The sequence below is a fragment of the Manis pentadactyla genome, chromosome 1, assembly GCF_030020395.1.
Source record: "Manis pentadactyla isolate mManPen7 chromosome 1, mManPen7.hap1, whole genome shotgun sequence".
NCBI lineage: Eukaryota > Metazoa > Chordata > Mammalia > Pholidota > Manidae > Manis > Manis pentadactyla.
This window is the reverse complement of record NC_080019.1, coordinates 176,565,071-176,584,616: the sequence shown is the minus strand read 5'-3', so window position 1 is coordinate 176,584,616 and position 19,546 is coordinate 176,565,071. Positions and strand designations below refer to the sequence as shown.

The 19,546-nt window shown below is 34.0% G+C and overlaps 1 protein-coding gene across 6 annotated transcripts in view; it reads right to left on the bottom strand.

Annotated features, from left to right (window-relative positions):
• The window catches only part of STXBP5L (syntaxin binding protein 5L), a 387,143-nt gene that overhangs the window by 25,796 nt on the left and 341,801 nt on the right, over positions 1-19,546 (bottom strand). For all 6 annotated transcript variants that reach the window (XM_036883434.2, XM_036883436.2, XM_057503095.1 and 3 more), the window contains 2 exons: positions 5,449-5,619; positions 3,254-3,493 (listed from right to left, as the gene is read on the bottom strand). In XM_036883434.2, coding sequence (XP_036739329.2) covers positions 3,254-3,493; positions 5,449-5,619 — 411 coding nt within the window. The remainder of the gene's footprint in view (positions 1-3,253; positions 3,494-5,448; positions 5,620-19,546) is intronic.

Below are 19,546 nucleotides of genomic sequence, written 5' to 3'. Positions count from 1 at the left end.
ATTGAGTTTGATCATGAGGCATCAAATTAACTTTTTTACAAAGCAACGTTAGGTATTTTATGTGGCAGAATTGATAATAACAGAATAATTTGTAGCTGGCAGCACAAAGTATTAAGTAGAAATGAAATATAATTTAAAATGAATCTCAAAAAATAGAAGGGTAGGTAACTTGGAGGTTAGGATATGTTCATACATAGATTGTGGTCACATGGTTTCATAGGTGTATACTTATCTCCAAACTCACCAAGGTGTATATATTAAATATGTACAGATTTTATATGCCAACCATACCTCAGTCAAATGGTTTAAAAAAATGAGTCTAACAAATTTCTCACAGAATAATGTTGGAAAGTAAAATTCCTAGGGGCAGAAGTATGGAGGAAGAGAGGGGACCATGAAGGGGCAAAGTTTGCTAATGGTAAAATTTTTGTTAACTTTCTTCTGGTTTTGATTTTTTACAATTATGAAATTTAAGAGCCAGAACTTGAGAGGAAATAAAAAACATATTGTATCACAGTTTTTGTGCTGGAAAAAAAAATCTACTGATGTAGGACATTGTTTCCAACTCGTTAACATGGTTTACAAGGCCCCCTCATCTTCTCCTGTCTGCTTCTCCAACCTCATCTAGCACCACCCTGTCCCTAGGATTTAGCTGTGTCAGGATTGTTTCACCTCTAGGTTTTTACTCATGCTGTTTTGAGTAAAACGTCAGCATTGTGCATGTCCATCTCCCAAACCTGTCCAACTCCCACTTCAGGTATCTGCTTTGTTAGGGAGATTTTCTGCCAAATCTCCCTCCCATGCTGCTGCAATACTCTTTATTTCCCTTATTGTAATTTTCTGTTTACTTTTGTTCTTCTACACAAACATGTGGGAACAAAGACCACTGTATGTCTTGATGGCCATTTTACCTCCAGTGACTGATTCAATAGTAGTATGGGCTTGGGAGCATGTCACGCACTTCAGCACTGACAATGGAAGAGGGAAACCCCTCCAATTACAAATCTTAAGGGGCCCCCATAATCTAGAGCAGTACCAATAGGGCAGGGATGAGTGGAGCAGGGATGTGATGGAGAGTAGATATTGGAAAGAAGGTGAGAAGTGGGAGTTAAGAAGAGAGCTGTGAAGGAGGAAGGGCTAAGTTTTCTATTTTAAATTTGAATGGGCTTTTTGTCACCTCTATCTTTTCTTATGAAATTACATCTTCCTTTTGTTCTTTTTATTGTCATAAATTACGGTTTCTAATTAGTCTTTCTCTCTTTGTAGTTAACATCTTCCCCCTGCCACCCCAATTAACGGACTTTATTTTTTTAGAGCAGTTTTAGGTTTACAGAAAATTGAGCAGATAGTACAGTGTTCCCACATGCCTTCTTTGTCCTTTCATCTCTTATTAACATTTGTGTGGTGCATTTGTTATAACTGATATTAATTTTATTATTAACTATAGTCTTGAAAGCATGGGAGAATACTGACAGAGAAACTTGGAGAAGATAGCTTCCTGTTATATCTCTTTGAATAGATAAGGAAAAAGTTTGCAAATATTTGCAAACCAGCTGCCAAAATACTAAGTTAAATCTAAACTTGTTTTGTATTTTGCCATCATTTTTAGTGTACATCTCTTTCTTAAGAATGGTAAAGAACTTTCCCGTACTGAGAGATCTGCTAAATTAATTTCAGAGACTGTTTATTTCTATGCATGTGACATAGAAAACTACATTTGTTAGAAAAGTGTCTTTCACTTATGGTTATAAACTTGTTTTCATAGGAGTTTGACATTAGCTTTAAACTTGTGAGGAATGCTGGGTACATATAAGGTGTCCAATATGTATAACAATTTACTGATTTAAATAACGGATTGAATTAATACTTAATAATTCACTCTGACCTCACTAATCTGACTATAACTAACTCAACCAGCTTAAGAGAACTGTGCATCTTTCCTTAAAATTAGGAATGCTATAAAAATATTTTCTCATTGTGAAATATGTATACAATTAAAATAAAGTGGTCCTAACATTAACTTAAAAATTACAGTGCATTTTGTGGGCTTGTGCCCCTCCTTCATACTTTGAATCCCTTAAACCCCAGTCAGTATCTCATAAGGTGGCTCAGTCTGAAATAAAGCCTTTAAAGAGGTGATTACAGTGAGGCTGTAAGGGTGGGCCCTAATGGCAACTGACGGGTGTCTTTCTAATAAGAGGAGATGAGGATGCACAGTGGGTACATGCACACAGAGGGACGGCCATTTGAGAACATGGCGCGAGGGCCATCTATAGGCAAAGGAGAGAGGCCTCAGAAGATATCGGACTGACCAATACTTTAGTCTTAGACTTTTAGTCTCCAGAAGTGAGAGAAAATAAATTTCTGTTGTTTAAGTCACACACACACAAAACAAATACATTTATCTGAATTCACTATAGCAAGAGGAAAGCTGACCATTCCACCTATAGTAAGAAATAATCCATCTATATGAATTTAGCATACCAGTTAACAAAGAAAACACAACTTTATCTAACCTACCATATCATATATATGTATTCTTTTAAAATAATAATGCTTATCCTATATACTTAATGAAATTTTTTTACTTAAAAACTACTGAAAAACATTTCTTATTACTTATAGGAAAGAGACAGAAGTTATGATAAGAACAAGTTTTAAAATATTCAAAGGAATAACTCCTCTCTTCAAAAGAAAAAAAAAGATAATTCAAGTGGGAAGAGAATATAACATGCTTTAGCAACAATACTCATAACTTGTGTCAAATTCTCTAGGCACTGGGATAAAAAGGAAAGAAATTGTGTGGCTGCCTTTGAAACGATGGGAAGAGTATCACTTTAGAAAGCTACCTTAAATCAGACAGCTTCTAGCTTAATTGTTCTGAGTTCATCAAGGATGATGTAAAAACACTCATAGGCTCTGATTTGGCATGGAACTTTGGAGAAGTGCTTCAATTTATTAAATTTAAATTTTTATTTTTTGCATTAGGGTTTTCTTCAGTGCTTTTCAGAAACTTATTTCCCAAGGCATTGTTTAGCTTGGCAGTTCCACAGTTTACCATCATAGAAATCATTTTACTATTTTTCTCTAAGAAATGGTAAGTTGTAATATGAAAAATATTGGGTCAGTATAAGATTATGAAATTGTCATCAGTTCCTGTATTTGCTACAGATCAAAACAAATTAATATTCTTACAATACATCATATCTAAATTTGAAAAAGTAGCAATGAAAGAATAAATAAAACTTCTTACCACTGGGCAACACCATGACTGGCTCTGTAAATCTTTGTTCATCTGCTGAAGGTAGGTTCAGGGAGATGATTAACACCATTCCCAGACTAGTTCCAACAAACAAACAAGGGGAGATAGTAGGGTCGTTCTTCCGAGCAAAGGAGTCCATGAAGTATAGTGCTGTAATTGCTTCTTTTGAATCTTTGTCAATACTGGAGATGCTAGAACTTCTAGAACGATTATAGGAATTTTCTCGGCTTTCTATGGAAATTTGAAAAACAAAAATTGTTAGTATATTTCTGCAACAGGTAAAATCAGACTTAGTATATAAAAACCAAAATTATGGGGGTGAGGTAGAATTTTATTCTTTTATAATTAGTCAAAATTCTCTAATTTGGAAAAAAATATTTAAAGAGTCAAGGTTACAAGAATTTCTGGTACCATTTTAATTATGTTTCTCTCATTTGTTGGAAGTATTCCTAATGATTTCTTGACAATTCTCACTTACAATACTGTGGCTACTTACTTGAAGGGTCACAAATGTTTTACGGTAAATGCATTTCCCTAATACAATTTTTGGTTTGCTATATGTGGAGTAAGTTACAGTTGTAAAAATTGAACTATTTACCAAGGCCAAAGAGAAATGTTATCTCCCTGACCTTGTTTCAGAAGCTGTCAACATTGAATCCAAATTCAGTTCTAACTTTGCAAGGGCCAAATCAAAAGCTGTAGACAATGCCATCCTATTGACAGTGATAATCTTTATGAGAGGGTTTCAGCCCACCTAAAGGAAACAGGATGGTTTCATGTCCTTCTCATCAGTATTTACACATGTGCACACCCCACCAAACATAAACTTACCACCTCAGTTAAATAATATTATGAATGTTGTTTTGTTCTAATAATTGCTCCAGAGTATAAGTTTCTCATATTTTTCTCTACTTCTTTCACTCTCCTTTCCCTCTTGATAGGTACGTGATAAGTACAAGTGTGACTCATTTTTATAAAAAGGGACTAACTATAAGTTTCTTAGACTACTCTTTTTCTAGAAAACAAAATACAATATTTCTAATTTCCCCTGTTTTATCCCTAAGCAAGTTTGTAAAAATGTTCATAATAGAATTTGGAGATGAGAGGGAGCTTGGATATAACTTACATACTTTACAGATTTGGAGACAGAGACATAGAGTTAAATAATTTTCCCAGAATCCAGCATAAGTTAGAGGCAGAAATGTCTAAAACTCAAAGTTCCCAACTCTCAATCCAGTGATTAAGTGCTACTTCTTTTATAATCTTTAGATACTGCTTCTATTGTAACATTCCTAGCTCATTGTTTCCAAAATTTTTCCATTCAGGGTTCATCAACATTCAAGGTTAACTATCCACAGACACCCATGAGAGGCACATCATTATCTGGATGTCTATGGTCAGATTTAGTATGATGTAATATTAAAGTAACAAGTAAAAATTTTTAAATTTAAATAATTTTAAAGAAATTTTTTAAAAATTTGAAGAATACTATCAAATTTTTTTGAGGGGTGGTAATTGGGGAATACTTTATAGTATAGACTTACCATAGGAAACCTTCCTAAGATTATTTTTTCCTATTTCTCTTTCCAAAATTCTTTATCAGAAAGGGCAGCAAAATGACAAGAGTCCCTCTCTCCCCACCCTCTAAAAATTTCTGTACTTCTCACTCTTTACTTCCTGCCCACATGCTCATTCCATAAATAAGCAAATAATTCTCCTTTTTTTCACAAAAAGATGAAAATGAAGATTGCAAACTTTATAATTTAATATCTTGCCTTCATCTTGGTCACATTCACTTGACAGTTGAGGAAATTAAGATTGTAAGACACTAAATATGTACAAATAGAGACACTAAGAGTCTTACCATTGAGATGAAAAGAAATCTCGATTATTACTGGGAGTGTAGAGAATAGATTAAGGCATAGGTCTCCCCTTGCATAGTGGAGGTGGGAGCCTACCAACAAGCAGAGACATTCAGTTTTTAGAGATGAAGAAGGATGTGTAGTGAGGAAAGGATTTGGAGTCATGGCCACAGCCCAATCAGGCTCTTAGTTACTTGCTGCCTAGAATTCACTAGTTTTTATAATATCTTTTACATGTGTCCTCCATCCCTTGCTCTCCAGCTGTCATTATCATGGTATATCAGATGTTAATTGTATCCACAAAAATGTGTATGTTTAGCCTACCTTCTGTTGTAACTGGTAAAGAAATCTCCATGCAAGCAGCTGACTGTGCTTTTCGAAATGGTGGTCTTGCAGGACCCCAGCGATTTACTTTTGAAACATCAGCACTAGAAAGACGTTTTCCAGAACTGCAACTCTGAGAAGTTGGACTTGTGCAGTGTCCATTTATGTGATCTGTACAAAGAGGAAGAAGGTAGCATAAATATCATAATTAAATCTTAATATAAAGGTGTCCAAGTGTATACATTAAAAAATGAAGAATGAGAATTCTTTTTTTTAAAACCATAGATTGCTAAATCCTTGCTATTTTAAGCCTTAGACCAAATTTCAGTAATTAGCTGAAAAATTTAGTATTACATAAATTCATTTAAAAAATCTGAGTAGTTAACATAATTAAAAATTTTTATCCCCATTATGAGTTCTACCATTTAATGGCAATACAAAATAGATTACAGTATCAGACTTTCTGTTGCATAATTTAAATATATACCTGCTTATACAAGTTTTGGAAGTACTTTAGGTGCTTGGAGTTTAAAATACAGAATGGAAGCATTTTACTGTGCAGTTGAGAATGACACTTAGGAATATTGAGGCAGACTGCCTGGGCTCAAATTCCCAGTTCTATCACTTACTAGTTGAGTTGTACGAATTACTGACATCTTTGTTCTTTAATTTCCTTTTTTTTTTTGTCAATTGGGGATATTATCTACCTCATGGAGTTTTTGTGATAGTACATGTCACATTGCAGAACACTTCCTGGTATAAGGTAAACTCTGAACAAAAATTATCATGTTTCCAGACTATTAAAACTGCTCATGTCTAAGACAAATAACACTACTTAGAGCTTCTGAGTTTAACTTTGTTTTGATGTAACTTAGAAACTTAGAAATAATTGCACTAAAAATGTCTTATTTTTCTTAATGCTAACAAATAACATTTCAAACATCATCTCATAGTTCTGCAATATTCACAGTGCATTTTGAAATGTGCTTCTTTGGTCATTCAAAGGACAACAGAGTTAAATGAAGAAGAATAATGCCCATTGTCCATGTCGGACATGGGGAACTGGCACTCAGTGTCTACTCCATTATAGCCTTTCTGTATTGTAGAGCTGAGAAATTAAAATTATCTGTTTCCTGTATTCACTATAGCTAGAGCAAGGATAAGAATTAGGTTTCACTATTTAAATGCACTAGTGTGTTTAAAAAAAAAGTCAACATTTATTGAATACTTAAATGCTAAGCACGTCATACACATTACTCTTTTAATCTTTACAACAGCCCTGCAAGATAGGTGCTTTATTATCCTGATTTTGCAGATAAGAAAACTGAAGCTCAGAAAAAACATTCAGAAAATTGTCTAATATTATGTAGGTAGTGTTCATGAATGCAAGATTCTAATCCATATTTTCTCATTTAGTGTCTGTGTGCTTAAAAATTGGGCCAAAGGGCCAGCTAAAATATTTGAGAAGGGATAACAATTTTGCATATGTGTTTAGTAGAGTCTAGGGAAGGCTTTTGTAATGCACACTGAGATCCAAGTCTGCTGGAGCCAGTCATCTTACTTATTAACATAAATCTCAGAAATCAGATTTCCCAGAGGAAATACATAAATATTCCATGATGAGTTAGTCATGGGGAAGTTAAAGTCAAGAGCTCTGACCCACCATCACTATCGAATCTAGTTTTATAAGTAGGACAAACACTGATGGTAACAGCTGGCACTAACAAGGACTTAGAGTGAATTAGAAAATAGCAACTACTTTGGGGGTACAAATTACAAAGTAAGCCCCTCTGGGTACATCAGTTAGGAGAAGTCCCTTTTGCAGACACTTTGTCTTGTTCTAGAGTTCACTGCTTGTCCTAGAGGAATGTGGGATGGATTGCAGCCCTCTTCAACCCCTTTAGTAACTCGGTATAAGAGTATATGGCAGAGCCTTGTGAACAGTGTATGTTAACTTAGCTAAGACTTGCTAAGCCAAAGCCCCTGCCTAGCTATTGCCATCTTTCAGTGGCTGTTTCTTGTGAATATTGTTTCATTTCAGCTCATAACAGGGTGTTATCAATTATTATTTAACATGCTAGTCATTTTTTCCCCCCATACCTACAGTAGGGCAAAATTTCCTCAGCTTCTCATGTTTGACTCACATATGGGCAGCCTAGAGTTTTTGGCTATATCATTCTGTTCTCAGTATGGCCAATTAACTTAAAGTTCTTATTTTTTTTTTTTTTGCCATAGTATGAGAATGTTCATTTTTTTTTCATAGTATTATTATTAAAATATTATTTTAAATATACTGCACTTGGGAATATATTTACTGATTTACCTTTGGGTAGATACAGGTTTGGCTAAAATCTGAGACCTCTAGGATTTGTGATAAATGGTTTAGTGTAGTGTCTGGCACCTACTGAAACTATGATATATATTCATTTTCCTCCCTGGATTTTCACTAAGCAAAATTCCTGGTGAGGTGTTAGAAACCTCTTAAATAAAGTGAGAATTTCATAATTACATGTAAGTAGGACACCACTTATGTAAAAAAAAAAAAAACAGCATATGGCAATAGTATATAGGTTCAACAAAAAAAGGAAATGTTTAGAAAAACATCCAGAAGGATATACACCAAACACACTGAACAGGGGCAGGGAAGAGAAGCCCAGGAGTTTGATGGCAACTCAAGGGGATTTTAGCCTTCCTGTTATATTTTAATTATTTTTTTAAAGGAGGATTCATGTATTAAGTGTATACTTAAAATAATTTTCCAACAAGTTCAATTATAATTTTAAAAAAATGTAGATGGGAGAAAAGCCACGTGGCCTCAGATAAGGGTATCCACAGAGCACCACTGTTTGCTTTGCTTTTTGGCCCTTGGGTCTCTAGCATGGGGTTTACATAACCACATTTTCTTTTTTTTCATGAGAAAGGGACAAGGAGTCCTTTCTCTGAAATTTGGTTGACTCACTGCTCCAAATACCAAAGATCTTTACCTTTCCAGGTCTGTTCCAGACTATCAACAAACTCAAGGCAGCCCTTGGAGATGATAACTTCGGAAGCAAAAAGGGGAAATATGTAGGCAATGGAATGAGAGGTAATCAAGAATATTGGTGAAGAGGTGAGCAGAGTCTTGAGGTCGGGTTTGCTATCTTTACCCTCCAAAGACCATTATATTTCCTCTCACGGAACACATTTGAAAGATTTCACTTATTTAATCAAACAGAGCCTTCATAATGAACTCATTTTCCCTTTGTCTTATCTAAAACTACTAATTGTAGCTGCTGAGAATGAATTTGTGCCTAAGAGAAGTTACCCTTGGAAGACAACATCATATAGTCAGAAAGCAAAACAACGGCTTGGTGATGAATGGACCCAAGTTCACAACTCTTGTGGCTGCACTATCTTTGGTGGCTTATTTCACATCATGACTTTTGGTTCCCTTATCTATAAAACAGAGATTAAGTAAAATAATATTTAACAATATTCAGTGAAGAGTTAAGAAAATTTGTGAACAGATTGGAATAATGCTTTTGGTTCTTATGTATTAGGCACCTAATAGATATTAAGGTCATTTTATCATAAAAAATTATTTTTGTGTACCCAGTCAGCCACAGCATACAAAAGGTACCATTCCTTGAAGGTTTTTGTTGAGAAAAACCTCCACTTTTAAAGATCATGGATTGGGAATTTCTGGCTAACCAACCTCCCTTCCCTGACACTCCCTATTCATTTCCCCTTTAAACATTTTTTTCTCCATAGCATGTATCACCATATAACCAACTTTACATTCTTATTCATTTTGTTTGTCTGTCCTCCCTCTAAAATGTAAGCTTTGTAAGGGCAGGGATTTGTGTCCATCTTGTTCACTGCTGTATCTCCAGAAGCTAGCACAGTGCTCAAAAAAAGATGCTGCATGAACAAATGAATATTCCCTCATTTTCTCCAGGCCTGTCGTGTGGCCCCACGGTCTTAGAACACTGGGAGTCTGAGGAGTAATCCTTGTCAACGTGTGTGTTTTAGCCTCCAGATTGAGGTGCCTCATCCACTTGTCCTTGATCCGTGTCTACACTAGACATTTCAGAGCATGGTCCCGCCTCTGCCCTCAAATCCTATTCAATTCCCTCACTGTGGCCAGAGGGCTCTTTCTTTTAAGGCGCTGGATCCGGTCATGCCACTCTTCTTTGGAAGCATCCACATTTCCTCTTGGTGACTTGGTCCCCATGTTACGTGTTCATACCAGTTAGGATGTGCCTTGATTTTTTTTTTTTAACCAGAAAACATACCTCCAACTGGCTTTAAACAATGTGCAAATTAATTCAATCCAATAGAGAGATCAGAGATGGAGTAGACTTTAAGACCTATTTGGCCCAGGGGCTCCTGGTCCATTTGCCTTGGCTCAGTCTTATGCAGACTGAGCTCACAGGCTGTAGAGCACTGGTCTCACTTCTCCACTCAACAGTGTCCCGAAGAGGAGAGACCAATGTATCTTGAGGCTCTCAGTCTTAAGCGTCATGAGCCCTAGTCAAACTCACTGGACATTACTGGGCTGAGATGGGTTATCATGCATTCTTTTTTTTTTTTTTTTGAGAGGGCATCTTTCATATTTATTAATCAGATGGTTGTTAACAACAATAAAATTCTGTATAGGGGACTCAATGCTCAATGCACAATCATTAATCCACCCCAAGCCTAATTCTCGTCAGTCTCCAATCTTCTGAAGCATAACGAACAAGTTCTTACATGGTGAACAAATTCTTACATAGTGAATAAGTTCTTAAATGGTGAACAGTACAAGGGCAGTCATCACAGAAACTTTCGGTTTTGATCACGCATTATGAACTATAAACAATCAGGTCAAATATGAATATTCGTTTGATTTTTATACTTGATTTATATGTGAATCCCACATTTCTCCCTTATTATTATTATTATTATTTTTAATAAAATGCTGAAGTGGTATCTAGATGCAAGATAAAGGTAGAAAACATAGTTTAGTGTTGTAAGAGAGCAAATGTAGATGATCAGGTGTGTGCCTGTAGACTAAGTGTTAATCCAAGCTAGACAAGGGCAATAAAACATCCACGAATGCAGAAGATTTCTCTCAAAACAGGGGGGGTGAGGTTCTAAGCCTCACCTCTGTTGATCCCCAATTTCTCACCTGATGGCCCCCCTGCGACTGTGCCTGTCTTAGGTTGTTCCTCCCTTGAGGAATCTTACCCGTCTCTGGCTAACCAGTCATCTTCCGGGGCCATACAGGGAAATGTAAAGTTGGTAAGTGAGAGAGAGGCAATATTGTTTGAAAAGGTTAGCTTTTAACTTCTTTGCAGATTTATGCCCTGTGGCTTTTATGCCCAGTATTTGTCTTGAGGTATCTTTATCACTTGGAAGAATTATTTGAGGCATGTAAAGTTCTTATTTTTATGGTGAAAATATTTTAAATGTATGGAAATGAATTTGCTTTTTTAAAAACTTTCTTTTTACCATGCTAATATTCAAGATAGATATTAATACAAAACATTAGAAAGAACTTTAGTCATAGCCCAAACACAGCCATTCTGGAAACTTATGATAAATAATACTAAATACACAAGAAAAAAACTTGATAAAATTGTTCACTATAGTTTTAATTTCTATAGGCAAAAACTGGAAACAAAGTATATAATTGAGCATAAAGGTTTAGGTAAATTGTAGTATATATTACATAATAGAGTATTATAACCTTTAAAAATATTTCTGAAATGCCTGCAGAAACCTATAAAATGTATCTGATATGTTTTGTTAGCTCTGTTGCATAAAAACTCCAAACATTAATGAAGTAAAATAACAGTTATTATGCTCACAGGTTCTGGTTCTGTGGGTCAGAACTCAGGCTAAGGCAAGGTGAGGGTATTAATCCATGGTGTCTGGGGCATTAGTTGGGAATGCTTGAATGGCTGGGGGCTTAGAATTCTTTGGAGGCTTCTTTACTCACATGCCTGGGGTAGCAAAGGCTGAGCTTGGTTGAGACTGTCTTTGGTGGCTTTCTCAGGGGCCTTGGGCTTTCTCATAGCATGGTGACCTTTTTTTCACATAGTGCCTCAGGGCTTCAAAAACCTGGCAAGTGATTTTGAAAATAGGATGGAAGCCATATTTCTACTGGTTTGGTATTATTGCTATGGAGACTGTTTTATTTTGAAAGTAATATTCCAATATCCAGTTACAAGCTTTTTGTATATCATGAGGAGAGGTGTCATAGTAGATTACTGATCCTGGTCTTATAAACAAGTATGCTTTTTGGTTCAACAACTGATTGGCAGTAGTCTTCTGATTCTCTAACAGTAGCAAAGTGTTTGCTCCCCTGGTACGGCCTTATTTTGGAAGTTGTACCTATAGGCCAAGCTTAGAGTTTAGTTCTCTAATCTTCCAATGATTTCATAAGAACCTGGTTTCCTGTATTAAATCACTTTCTGTATAACATAACTACAATAGTTTGTTTCCTACAATTGTTCCCTGATTGGGTGCTTTAGCCCAGCTGTACTACTCTATGCCATGTAAAGAAAATTCAATATTCTAAAAAATTCAACCCTAAAACAATAAGCAGATTAAAGCAAAAAAGAAATTATTATTCATTATTTTACAGAAAGATTCCAAAATTAAAAAAATGTTACAAGTTCTTGTAAATTAGCTGATTCTCTGTACATTTAAGTTAAATTTGATTTAGTCTATTTATTACATAAAGTAAGGTACAACAGTAATTTATTGAAAGATGACTTGAATCCAGTTGAAATTATTTTTAACATAATCCTTGCCAAAGCATTCTAGAATGCAGATGTAATTAATTTAATATGTGGTAAACTAGTTAAACTTTATAAAGCACCATAGAATTCCTAAGGAAATGAAAATTAGTATTATGCCTATGCCACAGAGAGTGCTTCTATGGTGAAATAAATGTAGAATATAATACTAGTTCTAATACTAGTTCATACTATACATAATACTAGTTCATAATGGTAGTCAAACATTACATTTTAAAAGCAATAAAAGTGAAATAAAAAGAATGCATTTAACCATATAAAATACAGGCAATATCAAATGGTTAAAATGTTTGAAAATCGACATTACATTACCTTCGCTTACTTCTATAGTTAAGAGGTAACTCTTATTTACCTCCCTTCCTTTGTAATCATTGGTTATGCAACCCTGGTAGGAGAAGTTGGTTTGCTGATTGACTTAATGTTGGTTGTTTGCTTGATTAATTTGTTTAGAAAAACAATTTATTAAAAGTTATCAGGCAGGTAAAAGAACCATTCTGACAGAATGATACCATGCTGTCACTGGCTCAGCATTGCTGGTGCTGCGGCATAGATGTTAGGAACCGTGGTGCTGCTGACCTGGTAGAGCAGAAATCTCTACCATCATACTCACCAAAACTGAAGTTTATGTAACTTTTATTTTTATTTCCATGTTTTTGAATGTCAAACAAGGAGTAAACTATATCATTTTTCTGTACATTTTGCCAACAATTCTGCGGTTTTTAAGTTATTATTTTTATGGCATTCTTCTGAAAAATTTTAAGTTTTAAGACCTAGAGAGACTGAATTACAGACTTCCTAGTGAAGTCAGATTAATTTTTATTCCCAGTTTTGATTTGATTCTTCTATAGAAAAATTTTCATGACTATGATTTTGTAGTCAAAGCTAAAATAACTGAATGAATACAGGTTTATATGCTCTGAGTTTAATGTTTATTTTCTAAAATCCAAAGTTTCTAAGAGCTATTTCCTCTTTATTTCTTAATAATTTCCCCAATTTGCTTTTTTCCAGTTTAATTTGTAATGCATACATTTAAGTGGAAGTTTAAAAATTATTTTACAGTCTTTGGGAAAATACTGTTACTGAAAACATTTTCATTCCTTAGCCTTTATCACTAATGAATAGAGTTCTAAATTTCAATAACAATAATTATTTTTAAAATTTCAGCTTCATTGAGGTATAACTGACATTGTAAGATTTTTAAAATGTTCATCATGGTGATGTGACATTCACATACATTGGGAAAGGATTCCCACCATCTAGTTAATTAATATACCTATCGTAACACATATTTATTTATTTTTTGGTGAGAACATTTAAGTTCTACTCTTAGCAAATTTCAGTTATACTTACAGAGCTGTCAATTATATTTATGTTTTACATTAGATTCTCAGAACTTATTCATCTTATAGCTGAAAGTTGGTACTCTTTTATAAATTTCTCCACATTTGCCCTAGCTACTGACAACCTCTTCTCTACTTTGTTTTTATGAGTATGATTTTTTTTAAGAGTCAACATATAAGTGCTACCACCCAGTATTTGTCTTTTGATGTCTGGCTTATTTCATTTTCCATAATGCCCTCAAGCTCCATCCATGTGGTTGCAAATGGCAGGATTTCCACCTTTCTTCTTTCCAGCCAAATAATATTCCATATATATATATCACATCTTCTTTATCCTTTCATTCATCAATGGATACTTGAATTGTTGCAACATCTTGGCTGAAATAAACATGTGAGTGCAGATTTCCCTTCAATATTGTTTTCATTTCCTTTGAATATATACCCAGAAGTGGGATTCCTGGATCATACAGTAGTTTATTTTTAATTTTTTGAGGAACCTCCATTTTGTTTTCCATAGTAGCTGCACCAATTTATATTCCTACCAACAATGCACAAGAGTTCCCTTTCCCTTTTCTCTACAACTTCACCAATACTTGTTATTTCTTTTGGATGAACACGTATGAGGTGATATTTCATTGTGGTTTTGATTGGCATTTCTTTGATGATTAGCGATGCTGAACACCTTTTCATGTATATCTTGACCATTTGTATGTCTTCTTTGGAAACATATTCAGTTCTTCTGTTCTTTAATCAGATTGGTTTGGGGTTTTTTTGCTATTGAATTCTATGACTTTTATATTTTTTGGATGTTAACCTCATCTGATAATATGATTTGCAAATATTTTTTCCCATTCTGTAGGTTGCCTTAACATTTCATTAATGGTTTCCTTTACTGTACAGAAGGCTTTTAGTTTGATGTAGTCCCATATCATATTTTCCTTACTTATGCATATTTTTTCTATTGTTGCCTTTGTTTTTGGTGTCAAATCCAAAAAATTATTGCTAAGACCAATGTCAAGGAGCAATGCTCCATGTTTTCTACTAGGAATATGGTTTCAGATCTTAAACATTCAAGAGTTTAATCCATTTTGAGTTGATTTTTGTGTATGGCATAAAATAGTGGTTCAGTATCATTTTTCCACATATGGCTGTCCAGTTTTCCCAGCATCATTTATTGAAGATACCGTAGTTTCCCTGTTATATATTTTTGGCTCCTTTGTTGCAAATTCATTGACCAGATACACATGGGTTTATTTGTAGACTCTCTATTATGTTCCTTGATCTGTGTGTCTGTTTTTGTGTATAGTTTGAAATCAGAAAGTGTGATGCCTCTAGCTTTGTTCTTTTTTCTCAAGATTTTTTTGGCTATTTGAGGGCTTTTGTGGTTCCATACAAACTTTAGGATTATTTTTTCTATTTCTGTGAAAAATGCCAGTGGAATTTGAATAGGGATTGCATTGAATGCACAGATTGATTTCAGTAGGGTAATATGGGTATTTTTAACAGTATTAATTCTTCCAATCCATGAATATGGAATATCTTTCAATTTATATGTGTCTCTCATTAATGTCTTATAGCTTTTAGTGTACAGATCTTTCCCTCACTTGGTTAAATTTATACCCAGCTATATTACTCTTTTGATGCAATGTTACATGTGATTATTTCCTTAATTTCTCTTACAGATAATGTTATTAGTGTATAGAAATGCAACTGATTTTTGTATATTGATTTTTTATAATGCAACTTTGCTGAATTTGTTTAGTTTAACAGTTTTCTGATGGAGTCTTTAGGGTTTCTACATATAATACCATGTCATCTGCAAATACAGTTTTACTTCTTCTGATTTGGATACTTTTTCTTTTTCTTGCCTAATTTCTCTGGCTAGGACTTCTAGTACTATGTTGAATAAAAGTGGTGACTATAGGCATTCTTGTCTTGTCTTGTTCCTGATCTTGGAGGAAAAAATTTCAGTTTTTTACCACTGAATATGATGTCAAGCTTTGGGCATTTCATATATGGTCTTTATTAATACTGAGGCACATTCCCTCAATATCCACTTTGTTGTGAGTTTTTATCATTAAAAAATAGACATTGAATTTTGTCATGCTTTTTCTGTATCTATTAAGATTCTTATTCTTCATTTTGTTAGTGGGATGTATCACAATGATTGATTTGCAGATGTTGAACCATCCTTTCATCCCTGGAATAAATATGACTTGATCATATGATCCTTAATATATTGTTGACTTGGTTTGCTAATATTTTGTTGAACACTTTTGCATCTATGTTCATCAGAAATATCAGCCTGAAATTTTTTTGTTGTAGTTTCCTTGTCTGGTTTTGGTGTCAGTGTAATCCTAGCTTTGAAAAATGAATTTGGAAGTGTCTCCTCTTCTTCTATTTTTTGGAAGAGTTTGAGAAGAATCAGTATTAATTCATTAAAAGTTTGGTAGAATTTTCTAGTGAAGCCATCTGGTTCCAGGATTTGCTTTGTTGAGGGATTTTTGATTACTAATTCAATGTCCTCACTACTAATTGGTCTGTTCAGATTTTTTATTCTTTGGATTCAGTCTTGGTAGGTTGTATTTTCTAAGAATTTATCCACTTCTAGGTTATCAATATTTTGGCATATAACTATTCACAGTGGTCTCATGATCCTTTGTATTTCTGTGATATTAGTTGTAACATATCCTCTCTCAATTCTGAGTCCTCTTTTTCTTGGTGAATCTGGCTAAAATTTTGTCTATTTTATCTTTTTAAAAAACCAGCTCTTATTTTCATTGATTTTTCTTTTTATGTACTGTCCTTGTGGTCTATTTCATTTACTTTTGACCTGATCTTTGTTTCCTTCCTTCTACTAATTTTGGGCTTCATCTATCCTTCTTCTAGTTCTTTGAATGTAAAGTTAGATTGTTTGAGATCTTTCTTGTTTTTTAATATAGGCATTTATAGCTAAGAAATTCCCTCTTAGAACTACTTTTGCTGCATCCCATAAGTTTTGGTGTGTTTTATTTACATTTTGTCTCAAGATATCTTTAAATTTCTCTTTTAATTTCTTCTTTGACCCACTGGTTGTTCAGCCTCATGTTGTTTAATCTCCAAGTATTTGTGAGTTTTCCAGTTTTCATCTTGTAATTGATTTCTAGTTGCACATTGTTGTGGTCTGAAAAGGGGCCTGATATTATTTCAGTCTTCTTCAATTTATTAAAACTTGTTTTGTGTCCTAACATACAATCAATCCTGAGAATGTTCCATGTGTACTTGAGATTATGTATTATGTTGCTTTTAGATAGAATGTTCTGTAAATGTCTACTTGTCCATCTGGTCAAATGTGTTGTTTAAGCCCAATGTTTCCTTATTGATTTTCTGTCTGGATAATCTATCCATTGATGAAAGTGGGGTATCGAAGCCCCATAGTATTTGTATTGCCATTTCTCCCTCTAGGTCTGTTAATATTTACTTTGTATATTTAGGTGCTCCTTGTTGGGTGTGTAAATATTTACAAACATTATATCCTCCTGTTGGATTGACCCTTTTATCATTACATAATGGCCTTCTCTGTTTCTTGTGACAGTTTTTGACTTAAAATCTACTTTATCTAAGTGTAGCTGTCCCTGCTTTCTTTGTTCACAGTTTGCATGGAGTATTTTTTCCCATCCCTTCACTTTCAGTCTGATGTGTACCTATAACTGAAATCAGTCTGTTGTAGGCAGGATATAGTTGTGTCTTTTTAAAATAATCAATTTAACCACTCTTTGTCTTCTGATTGGAGAATTTACTCAGTTTACATTTAAAGTAAATGTTGATAGGTATGACCTTATAGTCTTTTTAAGAATTATTTTCTGGCTGTTTTGTAATTTTTTTTCCTTATTTTCTTGCTGTCTTTATTTTTTATTTTATGCTTAAATTCCTTTCTCTTTTATGTGTCTATTATAGCCATTTGCTTTGTGTTACCAGAGGCTTATCTAAAACTTCTATTTATTTAAGTTGCTTAAAATTTGCATTTTTTGAACATATAATATTGTATTAGTTTTAGATATACAAACATATTTGTAGTCTATGTTTATAAGAACTTGAGTTCAAATGCTTTCTAAGACCTACATTTTGATCCTTCCTTCCACATCTTATGTTACAATTTACATGTTTTTATCTTGTGTAACTACCTTTTTTGTCTTTTAGCCATCATACTAGATTTATAAGTGATTTACCCACGTGCATTACACTAGATTATTCTGAATTTTACTGCATATTTACCTTTTCAAGGTGAGATTTATGCTGTCCTATGTTTTCCTGTTACTAATTATCACTTTTGTTTCAAATTAAAGAAGTTCCTTTAACAATTTTTATAAGGTCAGTATAGTAATGAACTCCTTCAGCATTTGCTTGTCTGGGAAACTATCTCTATTTCAATTCTAAAGGACAAATTTTCTGATAAAGTATTTATGGTTGAAAGTTTTTTTCTTTCAGCACTTTGAATATATCATGTTGCTGCTCTGTTCTGTTCTTAAATTTTCTGACAATTCTGCTGATAGTCATATGGGGATGCTTTTGTTCATAGAAGTTGGTTTCCTCACTGTTTTTAAGATTCTTCCTTGTTTTTAACTTTTGACAATTATGTGTCTTGGTATGGGTCTCTTTGGTTTTGTCTTATTTTGAACTTATTAGGCTACTGGATCTGGATGTTTATTTCCTTCCCCAGGAAGTTGTCTGGCATTATTTCTCTTAATCAAACTTTCTTCTCTTTTTCCCTCTTTTCCTTCTGGGATTCCTGTACTGTAAATATTGATTAACCTGTTATAGTCCCATGAGTTCCTTAAGTTTTCTTCACTCTTTTTCAATCTTTTTTTCTTTTTGCTTCTTTGATTGGATTAAATCCACTGTCCTGAGTATACTGATCTTTTCTTCCACTTCATATAGTCTGTGGTCAAATCCCTCTATTAAAATTTTGAGCAGTTATTGTATCTTTCAGGTCTGTGACTTCTGTTTGGTATTTTGTTTTCTCTCATTGTTAAAATTCTCATTTTGTTCATGCATTGTTCTCCTGAACTTGGTGGGCATCCATTACCATTTTCAATACTGACATATAATAACCATATGGGTAAAAGTCTCCTCACCCCATATGACCAAGTTTACCTTAACCTTGAAAAAAACTTTTTTTGTTTGAAATACCTGTTGTATTTTACAGTGAGTGAGACAGTTCTTCAAAATATGACCTTCCTGTAAAACACTTGCAAATCAATCATCACTTTTTCTGAATATTTTGGGTCTGAACCTTCCTTTCACAATAAACTGTACTAACAGTATATCCTTCCTAAATCATATATGTGAAAATTTATAATAAATAATTTGAAACTATTCCTTTGGAGTAGAAAGTCTTCTAATATATAGAATTAAAATTATTTGGTTAAGAAGATTAAGACTGAGTATTATACATATTATGACTATTGGTTATATTATGCAATGTTATGTTCTAACAGTGTTTTTTTGGTGTGGTAGTTTATACCTCCAGTTTACTTTTTCTTTTTCAAATAAAAAATTTTGGCTTAATTCCTTCAGTCTAATCTCCCTATCGACAAAGAATGGTAACATTTTCTTTGAGTATCTCTCCAGAATTAGTCTAATCATATTTTTTTGGTATCATTAATATACTATTACATGAAGAACATTATGTTTACTAGGCTTCCCCCTTCACCAAGTCCCCCCCACATACCCCTTCACAGTCACTGTCCATCAGCATATAGGATGCTGTAAAATCACTACTTGTCCTCTCTGTGTTGCACAGCTCTCCCCATGCCCCACCCCACACTATACATGCTAATCATAATGCCCCCTTTTATTCCCCCGCCCTTGTCCCTCCCTTCCCACCCATCCCCAGTCCCTTTCCCTTTGGTAACTATTAGTCCACTCTTGGGTTCTGTGATTCTGCTGCTGTTTTGTTCCTTCAGTTTTCCTTTGTTCTTATACTCCACATAC